Source organism: Ornithodoros turicata, chromosome 1 (genome assembly GCF_037126465.1).
Source record: "Ornithodoros turicata isolate Travis chromosome 1, ASM3712646v1, whole genome shotgun sequence".
Taxonomy (NCBI): Eukaryota; Metazoa; Arthropoda; class Arachnida; order Ixodida; family Argasidae; genus Ornithodoros; species Ornithodoros turicata.
The window spans coordinates 171,116,058-171,138,441 of record NC_088201.1 but is presented as its reverse complement, the minus strand read 5'-3'; the positions used below and the strand labels follow the sequence as shown (position 1 = coordinate 171,138,441).

Genomic DNA, 22,384 nt, shown 5'->3' with positions numbered 1-22,384 from the left:
GGCACGTAAGAGCGCAAGAGTCGTTTGCATATGTATATCACATGCACACAGTAGTTGACCAGGATAGTAATGATCCTACCTTGTCTGAGGACCATCATCGATCTCGCGACGATGACAGTGAACATGATTGCCAAAAAAACTGTTCCGTATACGACCACTCGGTTCCTGGAAGTAGACAAAACAAGAACAGCCAGCTTTCGAGATGTCGGATTTGGTATCTGCAGGGCAGCATGAGCTTCAGCGAGAGCTTTCAACCTCATTAAACCCACTTCAACCCTACCAGGAAGCTTCAGAGCTTCGCTTAAACGACTTTGTCGAAACGCTTCTCTGGCAATAGACAAACAACGACAAACACAGCAAAAGAAACAGAAGCAACAAGAAAACGGATAGATGGACTAAGAGTTTCCGGTACGTGGATAATTATTTGGTGATAGCTGAGAGGTGTAATAAAGTGAACAGAGAAGTGACAATCTTTGTATTGAAAGACACAGTTCCAGTGCTGGAATTCACAACTGAATATTTACTTGAAAGAAAACTACAATTTCTTGACTTACTTCTTATCGTCAAAGAAGACAATAATTGTTGGCGTTACCTACAAACGTCAACAAAGGGGAAAGGGAGTTCCTGTTGCAATGAGTCTAAGCACCTTCCTTGTGGCGTGTCAGTAAAGTTGTTGAAAGTGAGCGCTCGCTGTTGCGTGTGTCTGGTGTTCATCCTGTTTTTAGCGCTTTTACGTCATGAAAGTCTGTCACCAACAAGCCCAAAGGGATGTTTGAATGTACCAAGTGCGGTCTTAGCACTCGCGTGCAATGGCTGTCATGCGTGCCACGCCTGATTCCAGCTGAACATCCTGTGCCACTGCATCAATCACTGTGCGGTGACTCGCTCTCCAACATTCTCGCTCTCCAATGTGTCTATTGCGTTTGCGGCGTGGCGCAAGGCCAACAGACAGAAGGAATGACCTGCTAGACGGAAGGGCAGGATGAGAATGATGGTTTAGTGAAGCGCGCGGTGAAGCTACGGGCTTGAGGACAGTCATGCGAAGGGACACTACATACGGGACGTACAAGTCCTCGCGACCTTGCATCCCGGCTCATTTGAAATAAACACTTCTTCGTCAGCAGCATTTGCTGTGTCCTCTCTTCGTACGGTGCACAGTTCGTACCTGTTTACGCTACATGCTCATCTGATTCCCAAGTAATAATACTTATTCGTAAGCAACTTAGTGGCTCCTGAAGTGCACATTCAAATGTGAGTTGTACCACTATTTAGTAGCCTTATCAGAGTTGATGTTAATGGCGCAAACACAGTAGATTCACCTGCGTAAAAGGAGCTGAGCATCAGGCGCTGTTCTGTTGACCGGTGTTCTTGAAAATTGGGTTGATGTCGTGAACACGTCAACCCAATCGAAGGTGAAAGAATCGGATTGGTGAGAAATGTGGCTATGAAACGTTGAACATGTCCTTTAACCTATAATCTTCAATGAGGTCGTCCTACGAAGTTCTTTAGGGTTATCCGTTCTAAGGGTACTTCAGAGTACTCAATATTTACCAAATGAGAAAAAACGCTGTGTTCCATCCGTATGGGTTACCATATGCATCATCTGTATACCATGGTTATCTATATGGATTAGATCGTGGGTCAGTTTGAGTGCACTGACCTTTTCTGAATCATTTCGCTACTCCTGATAGCTTCTGTTATCAAATTCATCATCTAGACGCCGCAGCCTTTGTTGTGAAAAGGTGCCACCTAAAGAGCTGCGCAGTTGAGGAATGAGTCAGAGCTGCTCCGTATTGCAACGCCGTGCATACCTGTCTGATTATTACACGCATCTAAAGACCATTGAACGTACAAAAAAGAAAAAAAGTATGCGTGGGCTTCTGCATCCATCCTCACATTTTTCATTTGGACATGCAATTTTGCGATATCCTCCCCTCCGGAATGAGTACCTCCTCTTCAAGAGCTAGAGCGACTGTACCGGGCACCATGGTACGTTGCCCAATGGCAGTTTTATGGTACAAACGCGCACTTTGTCGCCCCCGCTTACTACTTCCATAGTACTTCTTCTACTTCCATGCTATTTTCCAACGCTGTCCAGTTTGACTGTGCCTCTTCACCTATCGAATTACAAACATTTCCTAGTTCTTGAGCGGACCCGGACGTTCCGCCAGCAGATTTGCTTGCGTTGTGGAAGGAACGGAACGTCCAACTTGTTACGCTGACCAAGTCTCAACTCGAACATGGAGAGCGCAGGCCTACACTTTTATCTCTTTATCCGTTTTGGTGTCCCATGGGCGTTTGGCGAGGTTTGCGAATCGTTCACCCGATCGGTCCGTGCCACCAAATGGTCTGTCCTGCAGGGTTCTTACCGCCATCCCGAAAACTTCCTTTTGGTGTTGCATGTTGAACTTATTCCATTTAATTGATCGCAAACTGCGTATAGAAGGTTTTCGAACCCGCTATAAAGCACTTAGTGTCCGGCCATAAGTAGCACTACAATTCAAGCCCCACTCAACTAACCTAACATTCTAGACCCCATTACTGCTCCCATGAGTTCGAACAGGGGGAAGATTCAATTGCTTGAGGTGTGCTACTGGCGACTTTGAGAAAATAATTCTGGGTGCTAGTAATCCTTCTTGGTGCAGTACTCTAAAATAAGCCACGTCGACGTAGCACATTGGGACAGCATCGCAGAAGATGTGAACTTGCGGTATGTTGTAACCGCGTGCAGTAAGACATCAATTCACAGACAATTTCAACATTATCTGTGTGTGTGCGACGTGTAAGAAATAACAGAACCCTGCTCGTCGGCCTTTGAGTTCAAACCCATTGTTGTTCCTATTTAATGCGAGCATTGGAGTGGCTCACGGGTCCTCTGATTGCCGGTTTAATTTACGGCCTTCCGGCATAGTACTGTCCGCTGACCGGAACTGTGCCGCACTCCAGCGTAGGCGTAGACCATATCCACCCTGAGACCTCGACACACCTTATCGTGCAGCTGGTCAGCTGGAACAGCTGGGTGATGGAGGCCACTGATGCTAATAGTTGTCGCCATCAAGTGCCTGTACATCAGTATTGCTCCAGACCCTCACGTCAATGTAGATTGAGTAAATGCCTCCATGATAAAGGTGAGAGGGCGCCGTATGGCTTCGTCAGCAGATTACGGTGGCCCTTTAACGACGTTCCTCGAACTTGTCGATCTACCTCAAAATATTCGGCGTGTTGTTCAATAAAATGAGAGTTTCGCGATATTTCTCTTACCTGCACCGTTGCCTTCAATGTGTCTGAATTTGATGCTAGTTAAGTGAACCAAAATATTTATTATTAACTAGTAACTAGTTAGCGCCGCGAAGCAACTGTGGCTATGAGCGGCGTACAGACGTAGACAGATGGAGAGATAACCAAAATATGAACGGCGCGGAACGCCACCTGAGAGATACGAAGGTATTCAGTACTTACTTCATTAGTGTCGCTGAAAGCGAGGGTTGACCTTATTAAATGGACAAGTAATAACAATGAACGGAATAAACGTTAGATATGTTCATCGATCTGTTAGTTTATCTTAAGAAATACCCGGCCTGTGTCTTTTGCCACCAGGTCGGGCAATATCGTACAGTGGTAGATCGTTGAGTACTGAACAAAAGTTTACGGAACATGCTCCGGCGTATACCTTCCTGAGATTGACACGCAAGCAGCGAATGGTGCCGTAGCAACTTACCAACAGGTGAGTGGGTTACCTAGGCACAGTATTTGCGGTTCCATTCTCTGCTAGCGCGTCCCTCTGAGGAACGAAGGCGCCGAAACGTGTTCCGTAAAGTTTTGTCCAGCACTGCACATTGCCGATTACTAGGCATCAGAGGTGGCAAAGCATTACTATTACTGATTACTGTTCCGTAACTAATGCGTTAGTTACTCATTGGCTTTTTGTGGTTAGAATTGTATTACTAATGCAATTACTTTCATCGAGTAATGTCATTATTCTGGCATTACATTATCCCAGAAGTGTCCAATGAGGCCCTGTATTAAACGTGTCAGCAACCTGAATATTCGTGAAGTGGGGGCAAGTGAACATGTGCATATATGCATACAGATTTATTGCTGCTCAGAGATAGTTGGTGCTCAGTACCAGACAAAAACAGCCAATCACTTAGTTACTTATCAGTTGTTACAAATGCAGAGGCTATTTTGTGTGTGTGAGTTCACTGTGTTCTTTGACCGAGAAGCGTTAAACGATAGTGATGATTGGGGTTGTAATAGGTCAGAAAAGTGTTAGAGGAGAAAAAGGGTTATGACACCACCTGGACACGTTTTCGCCTATTGGAGAATACCCCCCCCCCCCCCCTTTGCTTCGCTATTCTCCTCGTCATTGTTAAGGACAAGGTTGGAAAAACCAGGGGTTTTCCATGCGTCGACAGGACACAAGTTTTAACAATTCGGCTTAGAGAGCGCCGGAACTTCAGTCATAGTATTGAATAATGCCATGATGCATTAGCAGGCCAAAATATAGTGCATTCCCAGGCAAAAATCTGGAGTGGAGTGGTTCATTGGACAGGTACCACTTTGAATGTGGGACCATTTACTGACTGGGGCCAGTTCAAAGGGCCAGTTTCACGATAGTCCCACTTGAAGTGGAACCACTGGAATTAATCCAGTGGTCCCCTCTGCTTAGTGGTCCGGGGTCCGGCCACATAGCAGCTGGGGCCATTGAATGCATGACCGAAAATGAGGCGTAGAAATGCACATATTGCGCAAGTAAACACTGTTTATTCCGCTAAAAGCATACACTGAGCAGTAAAAAATAATCAATACATCGTTATTTGAATGTATAGCTTGGGCCGGAATTTTATAGAACATGTCACAGGCGTATTTCTCCATCGCAGCGGCCTCCTGCTACCTGAGAGGAAGAGATCGAATAAGAAACGGGTGACCGGGCAACTGCTGTTTGCTTCTAGGGCGTCGCTCCAATGAAGAAATGCGACACCCCGGTGTTCCGTAAGCGTATCCTGTTCTTATCCTTGTCCCGTCTTATCCTGTTTCCCTTCAACTTCCTCCTAAGTTCCTAAAATGAACCATCTAATTAATAGTAATCAAAACTTCACGGCCATCACTCATACCTGCGAACATCAGAACAGGCACTACGTGCACTCCGATGGGCGTTTCACCGTCCGTTTGTTCCCTGTACGGCATGTACGTCTTCTTAGCGTGAAAACTCTTCCCGGAAATCGACAATGTGTTTTCACAGGAACGATTGTCATCGCATTGCCTTTGAAAGCGCCCTAAAACACACGCAAATACTGAGATACACGATCCCTGCCACGGCAACCGAAGACAAGACCAACTTGCAGCGACGGGTCCAAGTTACAACAGGCACCCTAGCCCTCTCGGCTCTCGTGTTTCGTCATTTAAATTTGTAGCCGCCGTGGCGTCTTCAGCCGCCGGAACTTCTCATATATGCAGTGGTTCTTGGAAAATGGCGGTCACCCATACCATGTGATCTCCAGAAGCACTCAGGAGTGGCGATCGCGGGAAAAATCTTGGCTGGACTGCGCATGCGCAGACCGACTTCCATTCCTAACCACATCCCCCTTCTCTCTTGGCGTTTGTCGTCTGCTCTGCGGCTCTGCTCTCGCTCCCCCCCCCCCCCCCCCCACAGCTTCTCCAGCCTTCCTTCCGCGCTTGCTAAGTAACGTACGTGTTGCGCCAAAGTAGAGGAGCAAAAAGCCATGGCAGTTATCAGGAAGTGTATTTATCTTCATGAATTGTTTCGAAAAAGTCACAGTATAAATGCGTACACCTTAGGTGTTGCAACACTGAAAAGCGGTTCAAAGTCAGGTGTCTCGTTATCGTAGATTACAAGGAAAGCACTAAAAAAGGGAATAAGAAAACTTTATTGATCAAGCATAACTCTGGACGAAAATTACAGTACTATTTAAGAATATGGAATCCATGCTGATTTACTGTTTCAGCAAAAAAGCACACGTGTCTCAAACGCTTGTAGATTAATATTCGTACACAGTGATTGAATAGCTTGGACGTCAGGGACAACTAGTATACTCAACCCACATAAATTGATAAGCGGCATATCCGAAATGTCTAGGTTACGGCACAGCACCGCACTATGAAACGCCTCTAACGTTCCAGAGTGAGTAAATGTTGTAATGCACTTCACACGATAAACCTGCATTGCTTTGTAGCTGGCTTTGTAGAGTGGCTGGTATGTTGTCCCTTCAGATGACGCACCCCGGAAGTCGCTGGAGAGGCGTGTTAGCTTAGCTCAATTGGTAGAGCCCTGGACCGGTAATCCAGAAGATGTGGGTTCGATCCCTACAGCTGGCTAACCTTTTCAGTGACTTTCATCTTTCATCGTTGATTTCTTAGGCAATTTGGGGCTTTGTTTGTATCTGTCCCTTCTATGTTGTTCCAGCCTCAGAACATCAGTTTCTCTCTTGTTCAACAGGTGCCGCTTGCGTCGATTTCCGTCGTATAAATGTGTGTATGAGTGAGCAAAAAATCTAAGAGTGAGAGTGAGTGGCTGGTATGTCGTCCCTTCAGATGACGCACCCCGAAAGTCGCTGGAGAGGCGTGTCAGCTTAGCTCAATTGGTAGAGCCCTGGACCGGTAATCCAGAAGATGTGGGTTCGATCCCTACAGCTGGCTGACCTTTTCAGTGACTTTCATCTTTCATCGTTGATTTTTTAGGCAATTTGAGATTTTGTTTGTATCTGTCCCTTCTATGTTGTTCCAGCCTCAGAACATCCGTTTCTCTCTCTGCATTACTTCCTTCAACAAAACCTATCCAAACTTGTCTTACCGTGCACCTGCGGGACATCGGAAGGAGGAGTGCTTTTGGAAGTGCAGGCATTCCCTGCCATGTTCGTATTTCCAGTGTTAAGATGTTCAACTCAAAAGGTGATTGAAAAACGATCGAAACTATCCGCTAGAGTCCGAGAGATCACGTTCGTTTCACTTTTCGTTTCGTCCTTCTCCTCTGTTGGCCGTTCGGCTCATCGCTCCTCAATCAAGTGACTTTCGCCCAATCAGCGCGATGTAAGACTGACATCGTTCTCGTCGACCAATGAGCATCCCAATATTTACACATACAGGGTGTACCAGCTTACTAAATATATATAGATCGCTTTTTCCGAGATGAAATCCATCGCAATATAGCATATGCTGAAGGGCACTCCTTAAAGGAGTACAGACGGCCTTCCAAAAAATTTTCAGATTAAGACATCTGATGAAAGTGTGTGTGTCATTACACCGAATAGCGCGAAATGTTTTGATGTGTGCAATTTGGTTCCCAGAAAAAAACTCACATAAACATAGCTCCGCGCGTTCACCCTTAACTCGCCACTCTAGCTATAACGAGTATGAGGAGGTATAACGCCACGTCACCGATGACGGTGTAAGCAGAACTCGTTCTGGTTCGCCGGTCAGTGGGGGTCAGCGCCTTGTCCCTTTGCCGCCGTAAACCTGTTTTGCCAGTTCTCCCGGAGAATTGGGGATAGAAGGAGCGGCCGAAGCATTACCGAGCAAGGAGAAAGGCTTTATCAGAACCCCGAACAGCCGAGTAGCAGACGACAGCGGAGTAGCAGACAACATTTCTCTAGGCAAATCAGCGAGCGCTCTCCTTATAGCGTCAGCGCGAGGTTCCAGGCAGATCACAGACTGGTACTGCTCTACACCACCGTTGCGCACGGTCGCTTTTTGCGGCGTATTTTAAATACAATTTCTGCGATAATTGTGACTCTGTGGTGTAAATTACTTCGCATGGTGCATCTTACTGGCCTACTTAACAGTTTCATAGGAAGAAAACTGGATGTTAAAAATGACTTCTGTGCTACTTTAAGAGGGATTAGCAAACTCCTAAGGCAATGTCTTAATTGACTTTCAATAATTCACTTTTTAATTATAAAAGCTACGAAGTTGTCCCAATGAGAACATTTGGTGCATCCAGTCACCCGGAAACGTTTTCAGAACAAAAATTCATTCGATAGATCGTCCGCAAGAAATCCTGAAGGAACACAATTTTTCTTTATTTTGTTCATTGCGCATCTTCTTAGACGCGTCTTTCCTTCATCCCCAATGTGAGAGGGTGAAGGAGCACTGTGCCGCCTCATGCGTCGAAGATGAGCTCTAACTTGCGGAAACAAAACAAAACCAAACGTATGTGGTGACACAATCGGAACTGCCCTTATCTTGGGTTGCATTTTCTGTTTTCTTATAATCTTTCTCCAGGACGCAAGAGGCGATAGTGTGCTCTTTCAAACTCTCACATTGGGGGTGAAGGAAAGACGTGCCTCCGAAGATGCGCAATGAAAAAAAAAGGAAAAATGGTGTTCCTTCACAAACTTTTTGCCGACGATCTATAGAACGGATTTTTGTTGTGAAAACGGTTCCGGTATCAGGTGACCGAAGGGACCACATGTTCTCATTTGAAAACTTCGTAACTTTTATAATTCGAAGGTTAATTATTGAAAATTAAGACATTGTCTTAGGAGTTTGCTAATTGCCCTCCTAACCAGTGCACTTCAGCACATGCTCTATTGCAATTGATTACATATATATATATATATATATATATATATATATATATAAATGAGCGAATGCCCCATGGCTGCACGTGAGGCATATGTTTACAATTCAAGCGTGCCACAATCCCAGCTGTGGACGGCCGTTTCGAGCTTTTTGGCTCTCATCGGCACAGCGTACGGATGTGACACGCTCTTGGGTCGGCAAAGACACTGTGTCTTTGCAAGACATCAATGTTCCAGGGTGTTAGCAACACCTCTGGAGGCCGCAGTGCAAAGCCAGAAAGTACAGATACAAATATAAAAATGAGCGAATGCTCCATTGCATGCTCTTGGTATACTTGGTGAATGGGGTTCGGACGACCGCGAATATATCTAGCTGAAATGAAAATTGAAATACAGACTACGAAGGTACGGGAAGTAAGAAAAAAGGGATAATTTATTTACATTTAAGATACTTGGAATGCTAAAAGGGTTGTCAAGACAACCCTTTTAGCATTCCAAGTATATTCCATATATATATATATCCTCCAGCCTCGTCAGCTTTTCTTCCGCGCTTGCTGTAGCGTAACGTGCGTGTTGTCCCAAAGCAGAGGAACAAAAAGCGATGGCGGAAGATGAAGCAAGTTTATTTGTCCTCGCGAAGTGTTTTTAAAAAAGTTACAGTACGTATCCTTTCACTTCTTGTAACAGGTTTCACTGGAGCTTGAGGTGCTTCGACACCGAAGAGCAGTTCAAAAGTCAATCGCAGTTCGTACACCCAGTATACCGGTGTACAGTATTGGAAAACAGCTGCGCCAGGTGTGTTTTCCGGCTTGTGTGCGTCCTAAAATAAAATAAAAACAATGTATTAATGATGCGTAATTCTCAACGAAAATCACTGTTACTAATAGGCAATTCGATGTTAATTTCCTATTCGAACGCCAAAGCACACGTGTTACAAACGTTCGTAGAATGAACAGTTGCGACGTGCATCAGGGGCATCTAGCATAACCACACATATAATTTGATTTGCGGCATATCCGAACCGCACAAGTTACGGCCAACGCACTGCAGTACGAAACTCTTCTAACGTACAGGGTGACTCGTAAATGCTGTGCGTAATACACTTCACACGGTAAACCTGCATTACTTCCTTCGGTAACAAACAGTAACCAAACTTGTGTTACCGTTCAGCTGCGGGACATTGGAAGCAGTGCAGACTTCCTCACGAATGACTTCTGCGTGCTTTGGAGGTGCAGGGATTCCCTATCACGTTCGTCTTTCCGCTCTTGTGATGACCAGCTGGATGTGCCGTTTTCACATTAGCTGTTCGCCACAATCTATATCTGAAGCATTCCTAACCTTCGAAAGTACCCGCTAGCGTCTGCGAGCACAACGGTTGTAGTCAGAGAGAACACGCGTGAATGGACATGCCTCCTCCGTCGCTTTTTTTATTTTCCGTTCGACCGGCCATCCGGATTCTCGCCCCTCAATCAAATGACTCTCGCCCAATCAGCGCGAAGGAAGACTGGCGCCAGTTTTCGGAGACCAATGGGCATCCAAATATTTACACATATATTACTCAGCGAATTAGAGATATTTAGAGCAACTGGGCCAGTGGCGACAATGTTCTCGGAGTGGTGCGTTTCGCTTTAGTGCAGGCGACTGCCTCCATGGTTAATGTTAACGCATCTGCATTGCATCAGCCTGTGCAATAAGCTTTTCTTCGTTTTTTTCGTTTTCTTCTAATTACTTAGCTTATTTTTTGTCGTTGTTGAGATGTATTGTTTGACATTTGCCATTTTGTTGGCACTTCAGTATATGGATGGATTTAGAATATGTGCATGAATTGAAGTTACAGCGTATGCTCTATCGCAGACGCGCACGTGGATAAAAAAGAATAGGAGATCATGCATGTGCTAAAATAGATCAGAGTTATAGATCAAACAAAACCAGAGTGGTATATGGCAAGAGTGGACAAAATGAAATCTCAAAGGGGAAGACGGGAAGCGGCTTAGCCTGAAATTTCAAGCTTGTTAATTGACCGTTCTGGGAACACAATGGTGCCTGTAAGGTTCAAGCTGGAACTTCTGAAACCATATCTGAGACCAGACCCGTGATGTCGCCAAATAGGAACCAACCACCCCACTTGAGAATCCTGTTGGGACCATCCAATGTTCAACTGGAACCAGTCCAAATTCAACCTTAACCGTTCTGGGACTAGCCCAGATTTTCGCTTGGGTTACCACTGCTCATTCCTCGCTCCCAAATTGCCATATATTAGCACTACTCGTTACTCAAATGTAATGGATTACTCTGTAGTGAATTACGCCCCACCTCTGCAGTATAGGCATGCCCTTGGGTGAAATGGTATTTCCTAGTCTCGTTGACTGAGGAAGCAACGATTACCACACACACACGGTTACCACTTACGTGGCTCAGGAGCAATCACTGGAGCAACAACTTCAGCAGGAGGGCCAGCATCATCTGCGATAAGAAATGCAAGTAAATTACTAACAGCCTTTGGTGAACAGGATGATTGACTGGGTGTTTGAAGGTGTTGGGATCTACGTGACCTGTTCTAGGGCCATACCCAACTTGTGTCATGGTATGTGGTACAGCAACGCGTGCAGCACTCTAAGACTTGTTGCGCTTTTGCGACGCTTGTGTGATTCGCTGTAAGCATTTAAGTTGTGCAATCCCAGCAGAAACATATATCGGGTGTTCCAGCTAAATGCGATCAGATTTTTTCAATATATATATATATATATATATAGTTGAAATAAATGGGAGACAGAAGACAAAAGTAGGGGAAGTAACAAAAAAAGGGTTTATTAAAACTTAAAAATCATGAAAGTTAGGGAGAATGTCTACGTTACGGCGGAAGCTCCGCCTTCTTCGGGACAAATGAGCTAACCTTTAGCTCTTTTGTATATATATATATATATAGTTGAAATAAATGGGAGACAGAAGACGAAAGTAGGGGAAGTAACAAAAAAGGGGTTTATTAAAACTTAAAAATCATGAAAGTTAGGGAGAATGTCTACGTTACGGCGGAAGCTCCGCCTTCTTCGGGACAAAAGAGCTAAATGTGGCCACGAGGCTGATAAGGGGCTTGAGAATGACGTGATCGGTTGGGGGAAATTCCCGCCACCTGGCGGTTGTCAATTGGGGAAATTCCAGAGCGTTTCTGTGTCAGGTACAGGTGTGGGGTCATCGTCCTTGTGGGTCAGTGGGGACCTTGATCTGGCTGAAACGAGAAAAGGCAACAGGGTCTTATCTAGGTTGTTAGACTTCTTATTGTTGACAGCATGCCAGGGTCCTCGTTAATGGCCGATCGGAATTTGTAAATTAGGTAAGATTCCCGTTGTTCCCGGGAGCGGTCGGAGGTAAAGTTCGACTGGAGAATAAAAACTGAGGCTTCGTTGATTGAATGTTCTGGTTGTTTGAAATGGCGTGAGACTGGGAGATTAGGTTTCTTGGTAACATCCGATCGGTGATTGTTGAATCTAATTCGGAAAGAAGTTTTTGTCTGACCAAGAAACCTAATCTCCCAGTCTCACGCCATTTCAAACAACCAGAACATTCAATCAACGAAGCCTCAGTTTTTATTCTCCAGTCGAACTTTACCTCCGACCGCTCCCGGGAACAACGGGAATCTTACCTAATTTACAAATTCCGATCGGCCATTAACGAGGACCCTGGCATGCTGTCAACAATAAGAAGTCTAACAACCTAGATAAGACCCTGTTGCCTTTTCTCGTTTCAGCCAGATCAAGGTCCCCACTGACCCACAAGGACGATGACCCCACTCCTGTACCTGACACAGAAACGCTCTGGAATTTCCCCAATTGACAACCGCCAGGTGGCGGGAATTTCCCCCAACCGATCACGTCATTCTCAAGCCCCTTATCAGCCTCGTGGCCACATTTAGCTCTTTTGTCCCGAAGAAGGCGGAGCTTCCGCCGTAACGTAGACATTCTCCCTAACTTTCATGATTTTTAAGTTTTAATAAACCCCTTTTTTGTTACTTCCCCTACTTTCGTCTTCTGTCTCCCATTTATTTCAACTATAATTACGTAGCCGTCCGATCCAACTTTTCAAGATATATATATATATATATATATATATATATATGTAGCGGTGCTTCCAGCCACCGGACGAAGACGACGACGAGACAGCAGCGCCATCCAGCGCGAGCTTAACATCTGGCTTGCAGCTTCTCATCCTCAGGGACGTTCAGTCCAGTCCAGCCTTCGGGCAATAAACTGCTGTCACCCAACTGGGAATCTTCTCTCATTCCAACACTGGTGACACGTCTAACGGACAGCAGCAGCGTCATGCAGCCAGCAGTAGCAAATGACAACCACGGGGCTCCAAGTCAACCGCCTGACCCGCCTCCTACCGCAGCCGTAAGCTCAGTCGCTGTTCGCCTTCCGTCGTTCTGGCACGGGCACCCGTCGATATAGTTCATCCAAGCGGAGGCCCAGTTTCAGCTGGCTGGCATTTCACAGCTGCTTACCATGTATCGTCATATCATCGCTGCCCTTCTTCCCGAGATTGCGATGGAAGTGGCGGACGTTCTTCAGGTCACACCGCCACTCGATCAGTACTCCCATCTCAAGACTGCCATCCTGGATCGCACCACGCTAACTGAGCGAAAACGGCTGCAGCAGCTGCTTAACGCCGAAGAGCTGGGCGACCGCCGCCCATCAAAGCTTCTACGTTCCATCGAAGCTTTGCTCGGGGACCGTGCCCCCAACTTTTGACGCACAGTTTCTTCGCGAGATCTTCATGCAGCGCCTTCCATCTCAGGTCCAAATGATTCTGGCTGCCGCGTCAAGCCTGCCGCTTACCAACCTTGCAAAACAGCCTGAAATTATGGAAGCCGCCGGGCTCGGTGTCGTTACGGTCACGCAGCCATCCCCATACCTTGCGGCCCCCCGACGTCAAGGCCTTGCCCGTGCACCGCAAGACGACGTCCATGCACGTCTGGACACTCTTTCTGCCGACGTCTCCCACCTGAGCGCAAGTATTGACGCCCTTTCCAATGCCCATCCAGACTGTCGATGACAACTTCTCCGTCACCGCCGCTCAGGAAGCCGCAATTCCCAGTCCGCCGACGCTCGCCTTCTCCGGGCTCTGGAGATTCCAAATCCACTCCGTGGTGCTGGTACCACCATCGTTTCGGAGACAGGGCCGAGCGCTGTACCCACCTCTGCGGATGGTGGGTAAACTCCCAATGGGAGCACTGACGGCGACGAGCAGCACCCCGACTACCCCCACAGGTCGCCTTTTCTACGTCACAGATCGTGCCAACAAGTTGCGCCTTCTGGCGGACATAGGCGCAGAAGTCAGTGTCCTCCCTGCTACACCTTCTGACCGGCGTCGCCCGCCCTTATTCCAGCTTACGCCGGCTAACAATACCACCATTCCAGTTTTCCACCAGCAGATCCTCAGCCATCGGCCTACGCAGGAACTTTTCCTGGCTTTTCCTGGTAGCCAGTGTCGGCCAACCCATATTGGGAGCGTTTCGGCCTCACGGGTAATGTCCGGAACAAGCTACTGCTCGACACTAGCACGAACCTTTCCGTACACGTCATGACCCGTAACCGACCTTCCTGTGCAGATACCATGACGCTTTCTGCCTTGACATCGCCGTACGCCTCGATCCTTCGAGTGTTTGCTTCTCTCACCCAGACACCGGATTGAGAGCCACCCATCCCGCACGATATATGGCTAACATCCGATGCCTGTTTTTCAAAATGGCGTTTTTCATTTGATTCCACGAGTGCTCCGACGTCGATCTTGACGAAAGACGCCGAGGGACATGCAAGGATGACTCTTGTAAGGGTTTAGTCCATATGAGAATGAACGCACAGCGCCCTTTGTGCATGGCATGCTGGTGCACCACTAACGAACACCCTATCGTCAAGCATGGGCCTATCAGATTTTCTCTAAGCGTTTTATCGTGAGCCGAGTTGAGATAAATGACTTCGCATAGAAACATCCAAAAATGTTTTACATATCCCCTCTCCATTTGATACAGGGTTGATGTAAAGTTATGTACACATGATATTCCATTTAGCATCCTATGGTGTCGCCACTATGGCGCATATGTAAAGGACGAGTGCCATCGTCATCAATCGATACAAAAGGTATTCCACGAACTCGAGGGACTCCCCGTCTCCGGTGTCTCAGAACCTGGCGTCCCTGAAATGCAACCGAATATTATGACACGGTATGTGACACACCCATATAGCATACGTTCCACAAAGTGCACAACGTAGCCTCGCGTGAGAATTTATTTGTTGTTATAGACAGAATCTGTTGAGGGGGCACGTTTCACAAATCGTAAAAAAATCAGTCACACCAACCAACTAGATCGGCCAATCCAACAAGCCGCTCTTCTCAGGACCTAGAACCAATTTTTAGCCGCTCGAGACACATGTGTCCCCGTTGTAGTGTACAATTTCGATGTCACATTACCGAAGGACGTTTGCTACATCTGTTTTGCCATATTTACGATATGCGGGTCTGAATATCGAAGCGCTTCTGGCTCTTTTCGTCACGTCGTAATTTTGCTATTTTCTCAATTGTAGCGTATAGTTTCCCTTTAAGTTATCGACAGGCAATAGATCGATTGATATTGGAGCTCTTTGCACGATTTTTTTCTTTTTTTCTGTCAGTACCTTTGATATTTCCTCGATGTATTAATTTAAGTGATGCAAAATATATTTCACTTACTCGAGGGATTTCCCGCCTGCGGTGCCTCAGGACCTGGCGACCCTGAAATGCAAATGAAAACAACATTATCAGTCTATTTGGTACTGTGATCATACGAACAAGAGACTGGCCTTTAATCTGCCATAACCGCGGCCCTCTTGTGGTAGGCGAGGTAATTGCAGAGAGCACAGAATGCGCACCTAAGGTGCGCATTCTGTGTCATATCAGCGTGCGCATATCACGTCATATCATCTGTGCGCATATCATACCGGTGACCGTGAATAGTTATGTGACCAAAGGTGCGCATTCAAGGTGCAGAAACCGCAGTGATAGATACCACAGCAATTTCAGCAACACTATTATTATTTCAGTAATGTGAGCGAACTGGGGGGGGGGGGCGGGGGGGAGCAGAAACATCTCGCACTCCCGGTACATCAAACGTAATCCAGTTGAAGTCCTGTATTCTTCTTGATTTCTACATTTAGTCTCGTCTCCTCTCAACGCCTGAAATCTAATCGCGTCTTCTCCCGTAATGAAGTTGTCATCGTGGCGCACGCAGGAAGGAATACGGAGGAGGGAGCACCACGGTTCGTTACCGACTCACCGCTCCGGTCCCGACCAATTTACCTTGAGATGTCGAGGGCGGACAATTCAACTACCAGCGTAGATGGCGTAGATGGCGTAGACCGGCATAAATACGACGTACTAGTGGTGGACAAATGATGTGATGAATTTCGTAACAGTGTCGTTGCAACGTTGTGAACATTTAGGAGAGACAATTACGCTTAAATTAAGCTACACTATGGAGCTCCTCTGCACACGCTGATCGTTCTTAAAAAAAAAAACTCAAAGCATGACTATACAGAAAAATAAACAAGACACAGAGGCTCAAGCAAGCAGAGTGTGTCTATCAGCATGGCTGCATCTATGCCATGTTATGCAGTTTCACCTAATGTGTCACCAAATTATACTTAAAAATCAACTTGTCAACACGATGGGATCGACGGTTCTCTTTCTCAGGTGAGATTTACCATTACTACTGACCATTTTTGCCAAATTTAATTCGCGAGAAATCGGATTTTCCCAATTGAACTCTGAAATTTGCCAAGTCAATCTCACGTGTTTCTCTTTTTCTTTTTACAGAAACAGAAAGCGCATGCAAGAGATACCCCACAAGGGCACAAAATACATTCACTACTACAAAGGTAACAGCCGAAAAAAATGCAAAGCCTTTCTTTCAAAGAGCGCAAAATGGCGGCCAAGCTCAGTTCTACGTCAAGATAATGCAACCTGCGGCGAAAAGAAAACGGTCACTCCTCCCTTTCTTGCTTCCTTCTCTCTCTTCTTTCGCGTTGCAAGCGTGTTGCCGTTTTCAGAAGAGGGTTGGAAACGGAAAAGTGACAGAGCAGCTACATGGCGTCTTCAACCAGTTTCTGTGGGAGATCTGAGCGCGGCCGCCGATTTGCGTGCCGGCAAAACAAGGTTTTCGCAATTATTTCCCCGGCTATTACCGCCTATTTTAGTAGGGAACACATTTTGAGCTACAATGGGCTAAATTCTGCATGTGCTCTGTTTCTCTGGGGGAAAAAAAGAAAGGAAAAGAACACGCCAGGTTAACCTGCCAAATTTCGGCGTTCAATTGGAAAAATTAAATTTCTCGCGAATAAATTTGATAAAAGTGCTCAGAAGTTGACTCCATGATGTTCAGACAAGTAGATATTTAATAGAATTTTATGACACGTTATGTGAAACCCATGCAGCACAATGTAGCCTCGCGAGATAATTTATATTTCGTTATAAGCAGAATATGTTGAGGGGACAAGTTAGACAAATCGTAACGAAATCAAAGAGGTCTAAGAATAGATCAACCACTCCAACAAACCGCACTTCTCAGGACCAATAGAACCGAATCTGTATTTAGTCGCCCGAGACACATATGTGTCCCCGTTGTAGTGCACAATTTTGACGTCACATGTGCCGAAGGACGTTGGCTACAACTATTTTGCACTTCACCATGTTTACAATTTGCGGGCCTGCATATCAGAGGGCGTCTGGCTTTTTTCGTCACATCGTTATTTTGCTATTTGCTCAACTGTAGCTGCCGCTGGTGTATTATTCGAATCGATGTAAATCATCTTCCACGTACTCGAGGGATCTCCCGCCTCCGGTGCCTCAGGATCCGGCGACCCTGAAATGCAAATGAAAACAACATAATCAGGGTCTATTAGGTACTGATACCTATACGAACAAGCGACTGGTGTTCAATATGTCATAACCCAAGACTTCCCGTGGTAGGCGATGTACTTCGCGGAGAGCACATAATGTGCACCATAGAAATCACAGAGAGCGAGAGGGACAGACAGACAGACTGCAAAACACCGAAATGGGGAAAGGGAATGGTTGGCAATCTATGCAACGTGCCGAAACCGCAGTGATACGACAGCAATTTCATCAACACTATTATTCTCGCACTAACGTGATCGCACTGGGAGGGGGGGGGGGGCAGAAACATCTCGCACTCCCGGTACATCAAACGTAATCCAGTTGAAGTCTTGTACTCTCCTTGATTTGTACATTTAGTCTCGTCTCCCACCAACGCCTGAGATCCTGTCACATCTACCGTAAGGAAGTTGTCATCCTGGCACGCGTAGAAAGGAATACGAAGGACGGAGCACCGCAGTTCCTTACCGAGTCACGAAAACGTAGTGGAAATAGGGACATATAGTGGCTCATGAGCATGTCATATAGAATAGGAGCCGACCAATCTGCCTTGAGACAACGCAGCAACTTGGGCGAACAATTCAGCTACGAGCGTAGCTGGCGTAGACTGGCGTAAATACGACGTGCTAGAGGCGGACAAATGACGCCATGAATTTTCGTAACAGTGTCACTGCAACGCTGTGAACTTTTAGGAGGGACAATTACGCTTAAATTAAGCTACGATTAACCTTCACGATTAAGCTCCTCTGCGAGCTACTGCGATCTAAGAGGGAATTGTTTGTCCAAGTTGTTTCTCCTCACCCAAACTTAAGAAATCGCCCAGAATGCAATCGCACACACTCCTTATTTTTCTTTCCCCCGTGTTGTAGCCCAATAGAAAGTGTTAGTAGACAGTATAACGTAGACAGCTGTTGGATCGATGTATCTACTGCACCCGATCAACGAATAAGATTATCAGTCCCGGGCGGTGCCGTGTAGGAATTGGTAAGGACGATCACTTCACGGTGACGTTATCAAGGCTCTTCCTACGCACTACATTCACGTCCCTCAGCAGTCATCACCCGTGTAATGACTGCCCTGCAATAAAGCGAGGACTGCGAACGACGGGATATTTGTACGACGATGTGAGACGATCGTTCGTCGTGTCCCATCGTGGCACGGTGTGCCACGGGCTACCGTATGTCGCGTGACCATTATGACTTGATGAGATGTTCCACCCTCTCCGTACGTTTTGCCTCCAGTAATAAAAAAAGAGAAAGAAAGAAAAAAGTAATTTGATAGGTCGTCACTACAGCGTGTCTCATCTTGCCCCCGAGCAAGCAAAGAGCCAATAAAAGTCGAAGCTATTTTTCTACTGCTCTGGCAAAGTGTCAGTGTGACCATTGCTACGGCACAGGTACCAAAGCCCGGCGAAGTAAAACAAAAAAAGTCAGGATGGTTACTTAATTACCGTGCGCATGCAAATGACAAACTGAGCGGCCACTTCATGGCCGGCGCATCAATTATGCTAACCGAAAACATAAAGTTCCCCGAAAGGTGGCGCAGTTTTCGAATGATTCAGCTAGGGGATTTTCGTGAACACCCTGCATAAAGCGCTAAATTGTATGAAATGTAAATGAGCCGAGGCTGTAGCCACGCACTCCTCGATCGCAAAATGAGCGACGGGCGTGTGCGTGGGAGGGCCACGTGTTTCGTAGGAATGGAACTGATTTGAGTGGACGCAAATGCGACGGCGAGAATGAAAGTTCTCCCGTTCAGATACGCCTGATATCATGTCGTTTGTTCGCTCGAGCAGTGCTTAGTGCAGGTTTCGTCTCATTTGCGACATCGTGCTCCATTTACCATATACTCTTTTCAGGATTTAAGACAAGGTGGCTTTAATCAGCCTTTGCCCGCAGCAGACGCCCGTCCTAACCACTATGCCGCGGGAGCTACTCCAACTGAGTGCATCCATGAAGCAAAAGATGTTTGACGTCTAGCATAGGATACCTATATTTTCCTGACACCTTCCTGACACCTGTCCTGTAGAATGTTACACGTTCTGCACAGACCCGTGCGAATAGTGCTTTGGAAACCGAAGCGAATACAATAGCCGATTTGGATATTCGAATACGAAGCGAATAGCTGAAAAATTTAACGTGTAGCACTGGTCATTGTCCCTAAAGCCTGGTCCGCACCATTGCGTAGCAAAAAGTTCGTCCGCCAGCGTCTCTGTGTGACGGACGCATGGCCTTCCAATTCACATCCGCACTTTCGGGACCCAGCTTTGGGAGAAAGGGCTACGTGAAGTGCTCCGCATGGCATGCTTCCATTTTGAAGATCGCTCTCCGATGCCGCTCTTGACTAACTCACAAACAATACAATCTCCAGTAGGGGCGTCCAATGAAAATGAGCTTCATGTTCGCGTCACACAAGCGGAAAAACAGATTAAAGAGGTAAGATTTAGGCACGCCCACTTGCGTGCATCGCTTTGCTCCGGCCTGCCGCCGTTTCAGGGAAACAATAGGAGAGCTGTCATTGTTGCGTTTCGGGATCCCGCCGCGGGGGCGCCGCACAACGGGGACGGGCGGACGGGGAGGAAGCGCGTATCAGCTAGTTTTCATCACGTGCTGCACGCATTCGGTATTTTATTTTGAGGTTCGGGGAGCCTGCTTATGTCTTTCGGTTAAGACAGAGTACGACAGAACTGAAGTGTGGCAGCAGTGATCCTCGTTGAGGACGATGCAGAATATGCCGAAAAACTGTTTGCTGCCCGTCAACAGAAAGGACAAGTTCAGGCTTATCGTACCACGAACTACCGTAAAACCAGACAGTTTGTTATGCGTGGATCAACGCAATATCACGTGAAGGTGAGCGAAAGGGAACGCGCTGTGCAAGCTAGTGCCAGCCTTACACTAGGTCGTTTGTTCCCAGCACTTCAAAAAGAGAGTCAGGAGGAACAAGCGCAGAGAGTTGGGCTAGTAGGTGAGACAGCATACTGCAAAATTTTGGGACGCGAAAGACAAGGACTGAAGGGAGAACACAAACACAAGCGTCACTCACAACTGAACTGTACTGCAGGAAAAGAATGCATAAATACACAACCGGTATCAGGCGGCACGTGCCCAGTTACGAAACCTTAATTCATGCTGATGGAGGCATGGCTGCCAGTAGATAATAAGATGCGTAAATTCGGTATTTAGGAAGGCAAGTTCTTTAGTGCAATAGATGGTTGGCTAACACAATTGCCTTCCCCCGCCAAAAGTATGCGATGCGCTGCCGAAAGGACCGTAGGCACCTGGAACCTATTGGCTACCTTCTTGATACTGTTGGATAGTCGATGGACATATGGCAAAATGACTGGTCTACCTGGAGGCCTTTGCCGCACCGTATCCTGTTTTCACAGTACCGAAGCCATCAGTCTCTCAGCAATGCTAGTGGTGATATGATCAGGATACCCCGCGTCAACTAACCGTAGGTACTGATCCTCCAAAGCCGCTCTAACTGTGTGGTTACATGAACGCTCTAGTGCTGATCTAATTGCGGCCGTTCCGATAGCCCTTCTTACAACCTTCGAGTGGGATGAATCGTGAGATGATCAGCAGATCCTTACGCAGGGAACGGCGGCCGCAGCAAGTGGTTGTCATTGGTGATGTGCAGGTCCCCCTAAAAGTGCGCAATGTGCTGGAGTTGGGTCCGAAGTTTTGTATCCCGCCTCACGTTTCCAAGCCTGATGCCCTCACGCTAGTAAGGAAGGTTACACAAAGTGCGAAGGAGGAAGACAGGGACAGTTGTGTGAGGGATGGCGTCGAGGCACTTGAGGGGAGCTATTGTGCATTGAGGAGGACGATCGACGTGCATGTGGTCAAGAGGTTTTTTTGTAGGACGCTGGGGTCTCCTTGTTGTTGGCTGATAAAGAAGGGGGATTTGTCATTATGCCTGACGCTGTGTTGAAAGCAAAGAAGTCGGAAGCTTTGGACAAGAACTTTGTCAAGGTGAATCAAACAGCCTTCAAGGGTGCTAAGCGAAGAGCCTTAGAATTGTGCTCCAGCCTTGAGCTCGGAGCATTGACGAAGAATATCAGAAAAACTAAGGAAGGGTTTCTTGGCTTCTAACCAACCATCTATTGCACTATCTGATAAAGAACTTGCCTTCCTAAATACCTAATTTACGCACCTTATTATCTACTGGCAGCTATGCGTCCATCAGCATGAATTAAGGCTTTGTAACTCGGCACGTGTCGCCTGATACCGGTCGTGTATTTATGCATTCTTTTCCTGTGTGGTAATTTCAGTGATATCGCATAGTTGAAGTAGTCGCGTGAACGCTTTCCGTGACCTACTGAATGCCAAAGCATCCACAACCAAGTCCGACATCCCACCCCCACCCCACTGCTTCTATGTCTCCGACCAGCGGACAGGACGACACTGCACCGGGGTCTCACTGTGCGTTAAAGAAATGCTACATAGGCGTTTAACATAAAAATCTCAACTGAACAGTGCACTGTGAATTCCACTGACGTTTATCTTAATTTTTGCCAATAAATCGTGCAGGGGGTAGTGTGCTTGGGCTTTAATGGGCAGTTATAACGGATTGTTTCCATTCCGAACCAAGCAATTGCTCTATAATTCGCGCTTCGTTCCTGATGTAAACTATTGTGGGGAACCACGTCAATCACGACAAACGCGCTCACACCGCACCCCGGGCGTATCGCTATTCTAGCTGCTATACGTGCGCCAGTCAACCGGATCGCAAGCTGCTGTCAAAAACACTGTGTATGGGTAGGTTACCGTCACGTCTCAAGTTTGGGAGGCGCCTGCTATGTATTTGAAGCAGCTCAGAGAAATGTTGGAGCAGTTGAGAGTATTTGGAGCAGCAGAGCAGCGGGAGCAAGAGCACTGATTGCTTGCCACTTTGTGGAATGTGGGATTTTGCTGGATTATATG

The 22,384-nt window shown here is 46.7% G+C and overlaps 1 protein-coding gene and 1 non-coding gene across 2 annotated transcripts in view; one reads left to right on the top strand and one right to left on the bottom strand.

Annotated features, from left to right (window-relative positions):
• LOC135378794 (uncharacterized) overlaps nucleotides 1-22,384 on the bottom strand; it is a 93,675-nt gene that overhangs the window by 62,585 nt on the left and 8,706 nt on the right. The window contains exons 4-8 of the mRNA XM_064611887.1: nucleotides 17,386-17,427; nucleotides 15,261-15,302; nucleotides 10,947-11,000; nucleotides 3,460-3,472; nucleotides 80-165 (exon numbers count right to left, since the gene is read on the bottom strand). Of these exons, the coding sequence (XP_064467957.1) occupies nucleotides 80-165; nucleotides 3,460-3,472; nucleotides 10,947-11,000; nucleotides 15,261-15,302; nucleotides 17,386-17,427 (237 nt within the window). The remainder of the gene's footprint in view (nucleotides 1-79; nucleotides 166-3,459; nucleotides 3,473-10,946; nucleotides 11,001-15,260; nucleotides 15,303-17,385; nucleotides 17,428-22,384) is intronic.
• Trnat-ggu (transfer RNA threonine (anticodon GGU)) lies at nucleotides 6,585-6,657 on the top strand. The gene has a single exon. It is a non-coding gene; the product is annotated as a tRNA-Thr (tRNA).